Here is a 13,444-nt window from a genome sequence, read left to right as displayed (position 1 = left end):
CTTGCTCTCTCCTAATGTGCATATTTTTTATTATAATTATTTGTATATGTGTTGTATCTCTGATCTTAGACATTAAATCCAAACCCCTCATTTTGCCAATGAGGAAACTGAGGCTGAGAGAGGTTAGTGCCATCTAGTTATCCTAGCTATGTGGGGGCTGGGAGTCAGTCTTACTAAATTTTGTATTTCTCTCACAGAGCTTAGCATGATGTTCTAAACACAATATATGCTTAATAAATGTTATTATTGAATTTAAATACCTGAAACGATTAAGATTTTGTGGTCTTATTGTTCATCTTTTTTTAGATGATGGTTTATTTCTAAAATAAATGAGGGTTTTCAAGAAGGACAAGAGATCATAACCACGCATTGATGCTGGGGTGGCTGAATTCCTATCATTTATTTTCAGATAATTTTTTTTCCTAGCAAAGAGAGTTCTTGAGCCAGTTAAAGAATGTCAGAAGTAGCAGTATCCTTAGAGATCATCTAGCTCAACCTTATTTTATAGAAAAGAAAACAGAGGACAAGGTAGGTTGTGTGTCATCACCTGTGATCACTGAGGTGTTAGGTTGTAGCCAACTTTAGAAGCTGCAGTTCCTTAGCTAGGGTGCCGGCTGTAGTAAGGATACCATTGGTAATATTTTCTGTGTTGACTTAGTTCTGTCTTGGGGAATAGATAATTAGAGCCAGCAGGGATCAGTAGTTGTGTTCAGTAGTTCGTGTTTATGTTTGTGCATGTGCATTTATTTAATGAACTTAAGTGCCTACTGTGTGTAGAGCATGCTGAAATGTGCTGGAGAAGATACAAAGTTTAAATGAGAGAGAGCCCCTGCCATTAAAAGCTCACAGTCTAGTAAAATGAAAAGACTAAAAAAGAAACAGGATATAGTATTACATGACCAAATGTATTTGGTATGAGATAATAGTACTCTGTGAGATCCAGGGGTGAATGCTATTATTGACAGAGAATCCAGGCAGACTTCTTGAAGTAAGAGACACTTGAATTGTGCTTCAGTGGCTGGGTAGGAATTCAGCAGGCCTAGAGTGGGAAAAAGGACTGTTTAAGGCAAAGAGAATTCTAGGAACGAAAGTGTGGAGAATGGAAAACATAGGGCATATTTAGGGGACAGTGAAAAGTCTACTTTGGGGGTTTTGTAATCACTATATGCTTCCTTTGGTGCAAGGCATCTTTTTATACGTGGTAGGGGAATAAGATGCAATAGAATTAGAAAGCTAGAGAGGTACCAGATGGTGAAGAACCTCAAATGTCAGGCAAAATGAGTTTGGCATTCTACACAATATACTCAGGTTCTAAGAAGTCCTGATAAATTCCGAAAACCTTTCTCTGAGATATGCTTTATTACAATGTAATGTAACATAGCCTTGCTCCAATAGACTCAGCTGGAGTCCAACTCTGAGGCTGCAGTATGGAGAATTGGGATCTCCTTCATGATCAGCAACAGGCACAAAGGTACCTTTCTGTTTCTGGGTGCCTTCTGATGCTGGCATTCCTAGACCTTCCTGTGGATCCTAGTAGAGTTGGAGAAACCTCCAGACTGAAATGTCAAATTTGGAACCTTAAAAATGTCTTTCTCACTTAATAAAGCTCAGGTTCCTGATCCTATTAGAACACTAATTATAGTTTTCAACCCCAGAGTTATATATTCTTGATCATTCTGCATTTAGAAATATGCTATTGGAAATTTTGAGCCAAGATAGTGGGCTGGAGGCAACCCAGTTGAACTTTTTCAACATTCGCCTTCAAACAACTTTAAAATAATGCCTCAAATAAAATTTTAGAGTGGCAGAGCCAACAAAAGGTCAGAGACATTTTTTCTGGCCTAAAAAAACTTAAGGGGTCAGCAGGAGAAGTTTGTGAGTCAGGTAGAAGAAGCCTGTCCAGAGACCACACTCAGCAGATGCAGTAGTAGCAACAGTTTTGGGAACTCTTAGCCCAGAGATGGGAAGGAGGTTAGACAACTGGTCAGAAAGAGCTTACAGGGGATCCTTTGCTGGCACTAGGTAGAGCCGGCACTGATTGGCAACTCTATTACCCATACACAGTTCCAGGGTGGAGAGGAGTGCTGGAGGTCAGTCATGACGAAGCAGGGCCCTGGGTCGCAGTTCCAACGCAAAGAGAGCAGCAGGGGACTGCAAGCCCTTCTTGGATAAAGAGCAGAGTGCAGACAAGGAGAGCAGTGACCATACCTATCCCAGGATGACATTATCTTGGATGCACCAAGAACATACAGACCCCCAGAACTAGTTCTGAAAACAGCAACATAAAAAATCCTTAAGGCTGAGACAGTGGCTTCCCATCTTAAGATGAGCAGAGAGTCCACCTTTAATATAAAGTCAAGAAATCAGCTGGAAAAATGAGCAAACAACAAAAAGAATTTGACCATAAAAAGCTACTATGGTGTGGCAGGGAAGACTTAAGACAAACTTAGAAGAAGACAGCAATATGAAAACTGCTACCAAAAAGCTTCCAAGAAAAATGCTTATTGGATTCAAGCCCAACAAGAATTCCTGGAAGAATTAAAGAAAGAGATGAGTGGTAGAGGAAAAACTGAGAAAAGAAATGAGAGTGATGCAAGAAAATTATAAAAAGAGAATTAACAGCTTGGTTAAAAAAAGGCACAAAAATGCTGAAGAAAATAACACCTTAAAAAATAGAATTAGCCTAGTGGAAAAAGAGGTACAAAAATTCACTGATTTTAAAAAAAGCTCCTTAAAAATAGAATAGGGCAAATGGAAAAGGAGTTATAAAAATTCACTGAAAAAAGAACTCCTTAAAAAACAAAATTGGCCAAATGTTAAAAGATGTATAAAATCTCACTGAAGAAAAAAATTAATTAAAAATTAGAATTGGGCAACTAGAAGTTAATGACTCCATGAAACATTGAGAAACAATAAAACAAAGTCAAAAGAATGAAAAAGTAGAACAAAGTGTGAAAAATAAGGAAAACAACTGATCTGGAAAATAGATCAAGGAGAGATGATTTAAGAATTATTGGACTTGAAGCCATGATCAAAGAAAGAGCCTAGATATCACATTTCAAGAAATTATCAAGGAAAACTGCTCCATATCATATATCCAGAGGGTAAAAGAGTGATTGAAAGAATCTACTGATCTTCTCCTGAAAATGATCCCAAAATGAAAACTCCCAGAAATATTATAGCCAAATTCAAGAGTTCCCAGAAAGAAACAGTTCAAATATTGTGGAGCCATATTCAGGATCACACAAGAATTAGGGGCTTGTTAAAGGAGCAGAGGGCTTGGATTATGATATGACATTCATACACAGTACTCAAGAGAAGCATAAATAGGCAAACATGAAAAAGTAATCATAAGGGTCTCAGTAGAGTTAAACTGGTTACATTCCTTTGGGGAAGATGATACATATAACTCTTAAGAATGTTACCATTATTAAGGTAGTTAAAAGGAGTTTACATAGACATAAGGCATGAGTATGAGTCACTTATGTTGGCATGATCTCCCAAAAAACAAAAATGGAGTGAGAAAGAAAATGTACTGGGAGAAGGGGGAAAGGGAGAGGTAGAATGAGGAAAATTTTTTTCTCACATAAAAGAGGTACACAAGGAAGGAGTTTTACAGTGGAAGGGAAAATGCAAGGAGGCAATGTTTGAACCTCACTCTCATTGGAATTGCTACAAAAAGGGAAGAAATATATACTTATACACACATACACATAATATATATTATATAATATGCACACATTCAGTTGTGTATAGAAATATAATTTACCCAATAGGGAAATAGGGAAGGGAATAAGAGAAAGAGGGAAGGGGAATGATAAAAGGAAAGACAAATTACAGGAGATAGTGGTTAGAAGCAAAATAGACTTTGGAGGAGGGATGGAATTAAAAAGAAAGAAGAAACAGAAGAAATTGGGATAAAGAGAAATACACAGTAATCATAATGGGATACACTCATCCATAAAATGGAAGCAGATAGCAGAATGGATTAGAAACCAAAATCAACAATATGTTCTTTACAAGAGATACACTTGAAACAGAAAGATCCACACAAAGTTAAATTAAAGGATTGGAACAGACCCTAATATGCTGAACTAAAAAAATTCAGGGGTAGCAATCATGATCTCAGACAAAGTGAAAGCAGAAATACACCTAATTAATAGAATTAATCAGGGAAATCACATTTTGCCAAAAGTTAGCGTAAATCAAAAATTTTTATCAAAAAAGTTTCTCTGATAAATGCCTTATTTAGCAAACATACAGTGAGTATAGAACTGAGTCAGATTTATAAAAATAAAAGCCATTCCCCAAGTAATAAATGGTCAAAGGATATAAACAGGCAGTTTTCAGAAGAAGAAATCAAAGATATATAGTCATGTAAAATGCTCCAAATCACCATTGATTAGAGAAAGGTGAATTAAAACAGCTCTGAGGTACCACTTCACACCTTATCAGAAATGATGAATGCTAGACTTGATGAGGGAAAATATGTACCCTAATAAACTAATGAATTGTTAATGGAGTAGTGACGTAGGCCAACCATTTTGGAGAATAATTTGGAACAAGGCCCAAAGGGGTATAAAACTGTATATCCTTTGGCCCAGCAATACTACTACTTGGTCTGTATCCCAAAGAAATCAAAGAAAAAGGAAAAGGACCTCTTCATACAAAAATATTTATAGCAGCTCTTTTTGTGGTAGCAAAGAATTGAAAATTGAGGAGATGCTCATCATTTGAGGAATAGCTGAACAAGTTGTAGCATGTGATTGTAATGGAGTACTGTTGTGCTGTGGGAAGTAATGAGGTGGGTGGTTTCAGAAAAACCTGGCAAGACATACATGAACTGATGTAAAGTGAAATGAGAAGGACCAAGAGATCATCGTGCACAATAACAGCAATGCTGTAATGATGATCAGCTGTGAAAGACTTGGCTACTCTGATCAACACAATGATATAAGACAATTCCAAAGACTTTTCTGGAGAGAGAACTGATGAACTCTGAGTGCAAAGTCAAGTATAGTTTTTTCACTTTATTTTTCTTGCTTTTTTAAAAAATATGACTGATGTGGAACTATGTTTTGCATGATTTCACATATATAATTGATATTATATTGTTTGCCTTCTCAGTGGGTCTGAGAAGGGATAGGAGGAACTCCAAATTTAGAAAGAAAAGAATGCTTAAAACAAATAATAAATAAATATAAATTTATATAAACAAATATGAATACAAAAGTAAATAAAATTAAACTCGATACTTTTTAAAAGTTAATTATAAGGCAGCTTTGAAATGAATGTGTTGATTTCATTATAAGAAAATTAAGAAAATTTAAGTTTAAGTTTAACTTTAAGAAAATTAAGTTTAACATAATAAAGATTCACAATTTCACATACACACCTTTTTTTCAGTTTTTACGTAGAAATCTTTCTCTTGGGGTCTGTCATGTTCAGTATAATAAAAAGTAAAAATGATTTTTTAAAAATTTCTAGAAAAAAATTAAAATGAGCAATTTTGTTATTAACTAAAGATTTGGTTGGTTTCCAAAATAAATTGCAATTAGGCTTAAAGTATTGTTTCTAGTTCAGAATACTGTACCTATCCTGAGCTTCAGTTTCCATTTACAATGTCAAGAGGAGAAATAATTAATGATTTTTTTATAAACAATCTCAGCATTATGTATACAGATAAAGGTTGAAAATGTGGCAGGACTTTCAGTTGGAAATATATATTAGCAGTTCTGGTCTGGCATATCCCTGCCTAATGGTAATAACTAGTATTATTCTAATACTTTAATGTTTACATAATTCTTTACCTACATTATCTGTTTTTATCTTCACAACCACTCCTTAAGTTAAATAAATACAAGAGGCATTATTATTGTCATTTTGTCAGCGAGGAAACTCAGGGTTTGTGAGATAAAGTAACTTGTCCATGGTTCCAGAGCAGGGGCAGGGGAGGGGTATCGATTTCAGGTGGTCCTAAATCTCATGTTTTTTCCAATCCCACACTGCTTCTCTTATACAGTCTAAAAGTTCATTTGCAAGTTGATTTTGGCAGAGAATGCTGAAGAAATATTCTCATAAAAGCCATACTGTGCAGAGTGATTAGATAATCAGCATTATAAATTCTTAGCCAAGAAGACCCTAAAGACCTTAGGAGCACAAGTAATGACTCCACCACTACTAGTTAATGAAAGTAAAATCTCCAGGAGAGAGGGGGCATATTGTGGGAAGAAAATGGTGTCTGCAAATGGAATCTGTATTTCTGAACAGTGGCATATAGTGTATGAGTGACTGACAGTAGTAAAGCCCTTAGGCTCGGATGTCTCATCTAGAAATGCACAAAGAATAGTATAGTATGTTTCTCCTCACTAAAATGAGACAATATTTCTGAGATGCTTTGTAAATCTTAAAGCATTGTATAAAGAAAGGAAGGCAATAAGCATATTTCTTAGGCATCTATCTTATGAGGTAGGAGCTATTAATATCCCCATTTTATTGTTGAGGAAACTGAGGCAAACAGAGGTTAAATGATATGCCCAGGGTCACAAAGCTATTGAGTGACTGAAGCCAGATTTGAACTCAGGGATTCATCACTCCAGTTCCAGCGCTCAATCCACTGTACCACCAGCTTTTGTTGTTATTAGTTGAGTTTGGGAATCAAAATTCCAGCCTGGCATAGGGGAATGATTTAGTACTGATATGGTACTTTAGGCATCTGCTATATCTTCCTCTCTGTTAAAAGGAGAGCACCTAAAGTTGTCTTGACTTGCCCTAATGATAATTTCATCCTTTAGAAGGTGAAGGAACCACTTTAGAAGGTGCAGTAAACTTCTGCTCTAGACCTGACACTCGCTGACAAGAAATTACTTGTTGCTTGGGTGAAAATAAAAGAAACCTAATGCAGAAGTGACCACTTCGTCATAGAGTTTGTGATAGAGGAGAAGAAAGCCAGATGGAGTCTGACATACATTCCAGATTTTAGGAGAACAGATTTCAGATGGTTGAGAAAAAGGATAAGGTAGGATTCGGTGGACAGAAATTCTTCAAGGGAAGTCACATAAGCAAGGATAGAAGGCTTTCAGAAAGGAAATTCTGAAGGCACAGAAAAGGTTTCTATGAGGAAGAAAAATAGCTCTGTTGTCTAGAGACAGATGTGGATGCACAAGAAACTCATCAACCAATTTAGATTTTACCAAGATGTTTAGAAGATGGAAGCAAGGGTAGGTAACAGATGACTTAATGCAGAAGTATGACATAGTATATTGAGATGACTGATTAAGGCCCAAGAGGTGTATGCATAAATTGGCCTAAAGTCAGGCTTAATGTCATCTGCTTGAAGGCAAGTTCTTTTCATTTTTGCCTTTACATACCTAGCGCTTATCACAATGTGTGATACATAGTAGGCACTTTAAAATGTTGTTGCTTTTTTAATTGAATTTATATAAGGTTCCAGTAACTTGTAACCCTAGATCAGCACTCTTGTTAAGTACTCCTCCTCCTTTCCTTAACCCCCATTTTAGGATTCTTTTAACTCCTTGCTTGTATAAACACACTACTCTACCCTGTAATTTAGCTGATGTAACTACCAAGGCAGATAGCAATTTGAAAGATATTTCCTCCCATTTCCTGCCCAGGTTAAAGAAATTTGTGTATCTCATCAGGTAGAATACATTTGTAAAGCTTTTTGCTTATTTTGTAGTAATTCTGACCTTTTTCCTGAAAAGGCCCACCCTGTGACATCTAAAAAGTTTTGCCAATTCCACTTAAGCCTAGGATTCTGAGATACTGAGAGCTCATCCTACGAACAAGGCCATGACCAATTGACAGACTGATAAAAAGTGGAGAGGAAGTGGAGATGCCATCCTCCTGCCTCATCGGTTTAAATGCTGAGAAGCCTAAAGTAGATCCACCCTCGCCCCCACCCTAGAGAGTGGAGAAAGTACCCCAGAAAGAAATACAAGAAAATAGAGATGAAATGTCAGATTGCATGGCTTCTACCAGCAGATGTTGTGCTGTATATGAGTGTGTGACCTCATGGGCTCAGAAGATAAGCCCTAGGGGAACTGAACTGGCACAAATCGGTATGCGAAGCAGGGCTGACAACAAATGGTAGCTTCTTACTCTTGTGATCAGCTGGTTATAGAACATGTCTTGTGCATATCACTGAATAAATGTGAAATCCCAGAACATGGAAGGGTGCATTGTGTTATTTCTGTGCTGAGGGGTATGCGACATCTCACTACAGTGCATGTTCATATGGACTATTTGTGCCCAACCTGTAGTAGAGCCTTTTGAGCTCCTATTGGTTTGATCAGACACAGACACACTGTAACTTGACCCCAACATAGTGATGTTATTTTGGTCTTCTTTGAGAACAAATGATAATAACCAACCAACCAACAATGCATATATCTAATGAGACTAGTGAGGAATAGTGATGATAAAAAGGGAATCAGAGATAAGATTTGCAGTGTGAGATGGATGGTAAAATGAGAGTGAGTAACAGAAGCTTGAGCTGTTTAGGCCTTAATGCTTTTTTGGGGTTTGTTTTTGCCAAGGAAGAATCGTATTTGAACTGAAAAGAACAGAGGAAAAATGTGTAATAAGGTCGTTAACAACCATATATGAAGAAAAAAACAAACATCTGACTGCCATTGATAAATATAAGTCACCAGCCAAGGTTAACTATATCCCAGGGAGCTAAAAGAACCTAATATAAATGAGTGCTAAGTTACTCTTGATGCTCTTCAATGATTGTGAAGAACAGGAGAGGCTGCAGAACTAAAGAAGGGTATATATTGTCCTGAATTTCAGAAGAGAATGGAGTCCATAAACCCCAAGGCCAGTTAGGCACAATTCTAGAATATATCATTAAATGGAGAGTTTGTTCAGGTATTTTCAGTTGTATCTGATTATTCATGATCCAATTTGGGGTTTTCTTGGCAAAGATACCGGAGTGGTTTGCCATTTCCTTCTCCAGCTCATTTTACATATGAGGAAACTGAGGCAAACACTTAAGTGACTTGTTTAGGGTCACACTGCTCGTAAGTGTCCAAGGCCAGATTTGAACTCAGGAAAGTGAGTCTTCCTGACACCACACCCAGCACTCTAGGCATCACCTAAGCTACCAGATGGGGAGTCAGTGAACACCTTTCAAAAAGGAGGCAGAAATCATAGGAATTGCCATAGATTCATCAAAAATAGGTCATGCCAACTGTACTATAAAGAGTACGGGGATAATTTCGAAAAACCTGAGAAGACTTGTATAAACTGATGTAAAGTGAAGTAAGTAGAACCAGGAGAACACTTTTTGCAAAGTCAGCAATATTGTGAAGTCAAACCTCTTTGAAAGGCTTAGGAGCTCTGATCAAAGTAATTTATTCCAGCAGACTCATGGATGAAACATGTTACCGACCTCTTGATAGAAAGGCAGAAGATGCAGAATGAGACTTTTTCTTTTTTGGAAATGGCCAGTGGAGAAATTTGTTTCACTCAACTATACATGTTTAGAATAAGGTTTTGTTTTTGTTCTTCAGTTGGAGATAGGAGAGGGCTGGGAGGGAGAGAAAGCAGATTTTTGCTGATTAAAAAAAATTCAGGTTGATTTTAAGAAATTTGTTGAATTTGAAAAGAAAATGGACATCAAGTGAGCAGAAGTAGGAAAACAACTTATACAATACAACATTATAAAGACAAATAGGAGAGACTTAAGAACAGTGATTAAGGTCATGATCAACCACAATTCCAGAGGACTGATGTTGAATTATGCTACCTACTTCCTGAAAGACAGGAGACAGATTTAGGGTACAAAATGAGAAACGGGTGGATTTTTTGGATATGGTGCTTGAAGGAATTTGTTTTGTTTGTCTGTGAGTATTTGTTACAAGGATTTTGCTTTTTCTTTTTTTTTTTCCAGTAGCAAAGGAGGAGGTAGGAGGGAGGGAAAATAGAATTTTTTTTGGACTGGCTAAGTGAGGGGAAGAGAAGAACAGGTCATGGCAGAGTGAACTCATTTTCTTTTTTGACAGGGTTTACTAGACTGATGGATTAGAGAATGCTTGGTTTACCAGGATTTTAGCAAAGTGTCTGACCAAATGTTTCATTCTATTTTTGTGGACAAGATGGTGAGATGTGGATTGTTGTTGTTCAATCGTGTTTGACTCTTGGTGACCCCGTGGACCATAATTGTCCATGAGGCTGAATTTGAATTCAGGTCTTCCTGACTCCAGGCCCAATACTCTATCCACTGAGCTATCTAGCTTCCTCTGGAGATGTTAGTACATAATAATAAAGTTAAGTGAGTTTCTAGTGGAGTACAATGGAGTTCTGGGCTTGTCTCTGTGCTTTTTAAAGTGTTTTTTGTCAGTGCCTTAGATAAAGACATAGATAACATGCTTACCAAATCTATAGATAACACAAAGCTGTGAAGGATAACTAACCTATTGGACAATCAGTCAGCCAGTAAACATTTAAGTGCTAAGTGCCTACTATGTGCCAAGTACTATACTAAGCCCTGGAGATATAAAAAGAGACAAAAGTCCCACCTCCAAGGAACCCCCCAACTAATGGAGGGGACAACAAACAACTATGTATAAGCAGCCATGTAGAGGATAAATAGGAAATAATTAAAAGAGGGAGGGGCACTAGAATATAAGGGGGGTAGGAAAGTCTTCCTGTAGAAGATGAGATTTTAATTGGGACTTAGAGAAGCCAGTAGGCAGAGGTGGGGAGAAATGTTCCAGGCATGGAGAACAGCCAAAGAAAATGCCCAGGGCGGAGAGATGGACTATATGGTTCATAGAGCTGCCAGGAGGCCAGGGCCACTGGATTGAAAAGAATATTGTGGGGAATAAAGTGTGAGAAGCCTGGAAAGATAGAAGGGGGCTTGATTATGAAGAATTTTGAATGCCAAACAGGGAATTTTGTATTTGATCCTGGAAGTAATAGGGAACCAGTGGAGTTCATTGAGTAGGGGGCTAGAATAGTTGAACCTACACTTTAGGAAAATCACTTTGGCAGGATGGATTGGAGGAAGAGAAACTTCAGGCAGGAAAACCCACCAACAGGCTGTTGTGGTAGTCCAAGCTTGAGTTGATGAAGGCCTGCACCAGAGTGGTGGCAATATCAGAAGGGAGAAGGGGAGTGTATTCAAAAAAGTGTTTCAAATGTGAAATCAGCAGACCTTGGCAATACATAGGATGTGGGAGGTGAGAGAGAGCAAGGCTAGACACTTAGGCTGAGAGACCTGAGGGACTGGGAAGATGTAGTGGAAAACTTTTGTACCACAAAAAATGACTAATATGTAGAATTCAGAGAAGTGGAGGAAGACTTATGAACTGATGCAGTGTAAAGCAAATAGAGTCAAGAGAATAATATGTATGACTACAATGATGTAAACAGCAACAAAAATCCCACTAAGAAAACAAAAAGACAACTAAACTCAGATTGTGTTGGCCAACCTTGCTCCAGAAGAACAGATAAACCATTTCTCTCTTGTAGAGAGATGAGGAGATTACAGGTGCAGTATGTGTGTTCATAATAGTTATGTCAATCAACTTGCTCAATTGTCTTTGTTATTAGTGAAGATTAAGAGGGGCCAATGTGGTAACACATGCCCGTCATCTCTGCTACCAAGGAGACTAAGGCTATTGGACTGTTTGAATTTGGGAGTTCTTAACTGCAGAGGAATAAAGTGATTGAATGTACATACTAACTCTAGCAGTTGAGAGAAGGGGTTCACAAGGCTGCTGAAGGAGGTATACTCTTGTCCAGTTGGAAATGGAGAAGGTCAGAGCTTCCATTGGTGGATGCTAATCTTCTAGCTTGGGTAAGATGGAGAGACTCAGTTTGAAAAGAGAAATGGTGGGGTTTTTTTTTGTTTGTTTTTTTAAGGCATCATTTAAACTTTTAAAAAGGCCTTGACATTATAGGTCATCACAGCCCTCTTCTTTATTGTAATATGAGTGAATTAAGTAGAACACCAGTTGGAAACCCCATCTGGATGCATGGTTCCCAACAAGAAAGGAACCTAGTAGATTGGCAAACACTTAGCATTGTCTCTGGAGGGAATCTATCCCGTATATAGCACAGACCGGTCATTCATATATTCAGAATGTTCATAAATCATGTTGGTAAGTAAGGAAGGGAGTGCTTAGATTAAAACTGAGTTAGAGGAGCTTTTCTTACTAATTCAGATTGGCTTTTCCCCTAGACAGTCCAATTTTTTTTTGCATAGTTGCACTGCGTTTATTGCATCCTTTATGGCATTTGAGCTTTAAATTAATTCTGTGATACCAAATGAAGTTTTAATTTTAAAGGGAAAAAGGAATATGCAATCATTGCTTTTTGTCTCTGGTCATATTTTCAGGCACACAGTCCCTACAGTCTTATGGAAGAATGCTCAAGGAAAAGACCAAGTGTGGTATGAGGATACCTTGGCTTCTAACCATCCTATCATTCTTTATTTACATGGAAATGCAGGCACTAGGTAAGGATGAAACGAATCAGTTATAAACATACATCAGTTATAAACTGACACTTTTTTTGGTTGATGGCTTAAATTGATGTAGTGGACATGGTTGGTTCCGATGAGAGTTTCTTTTGCCTTAAGCCCCGCTTATTAAAAGGGGGAGGGAGTTAAGGCCACCTCCACAGAGGTTTCAGGAAAGATGATGAGATAATTAAAAGAAATACCTGAAGTAATTTTGTGCTTCAATCCAGTGTTGAGGAGGTGGCTGGGAAGGGAAATGAAAGAAAAATGCAAATGCAGGGAAAATGATGGTTAGAAAATACATAAAGAAAGAGGGATTTAGCGGTCTACTCAGATTTTGCATTTGTTTACAAGATGAGCAGTTGAAATGCACGTTGAAAAGCAGTATAGAAAGTGCACATTGTATATTAATTAGAATTGGAATGTCAAAATTGGCTTTGAACACTTATCTTCATGTGCATGTCCTTAAGGGAACTGTGTGATGTCGTGGAAAAAAGAAGAAAGAAACAACTATTCATTAGGTTCTTACTATGTGCCAGGTATTGTGCTAAGCACTTTGTGAATATTATCTCATTTAATCCTCATAACAACCCTGGAAATGGAAATGGAAAGGATTCAGGATTTAGAATCAGCCGATCCGGGTTTGCACGCCAGTGCTACCACTGACCACCTACATGACTTTGGGAAAAGTCACTTGTCCTCCCTGGGCCTCAGTTTTCTTATCTGTAAATAAGGGGGGAATGGACCAAACGACCAGGCCAAAATCTATGATAATTTGATCCGATTTCAGCTGAATTCTTTCTTTTAAACAAAATGAAGCTGAATTCTATAACCCTGTGTAATATAAATGGCCTGCGTCTGTCTTTTTTTTTTTTTAGATAAAGTCTTTTATACAATGGTGTGAATCTATGATTACTTTAAATATTATCTGGATTAACTTCAACACTACTACTG

The 13,444-nt window shown here is 37.5% G+C and overlaps 1 protein-coding gene across 3 annotated transcripts in view; it reads left to right on the top strand.

The window, feature by feature from the left end:
• The window catches only part of ABHD12 (abhydrolase domain containing 12, lysophospholipase), a 147,365-nt gene that overhangs the window by 92,410 nt on the left and 41,511 nt on the right, over positions 1-13,444 (top strand). For all 3 annotated transcript variants that reach the window (XM_036750214.1, XM_036750215.1, XM_036750213.1), the window contains one exon: positions 12,368-12,487. In XM_036750214.1, coding sequence (XP_036606109.1) covers positions 12,368-12,487 — 120 coding nt within the window. The remainder of the gene's footprint in view (positions 1-12,367; positions 12,488-13,444) is intronic.

The sequence above is a fragment of the Trichosurus vulpecula genome, chromosome 3 (genome assembly GCF_011100635.1).
Source record: "Trichosurus vulpecula isolate mTriVul1 chromosome 3, mTriVul1.pri, whole genome shotgun sequence".
Lineage (NCBI taxonomy): Eukaryota > Metazoa > Chordata > Mammalia > Diprotodontia > Phalangeridae > Trichosurus > Trichosurus vulpecula.
This window is presented reverse-complemented; position numbering and strand designations above follow the sequence as displayed.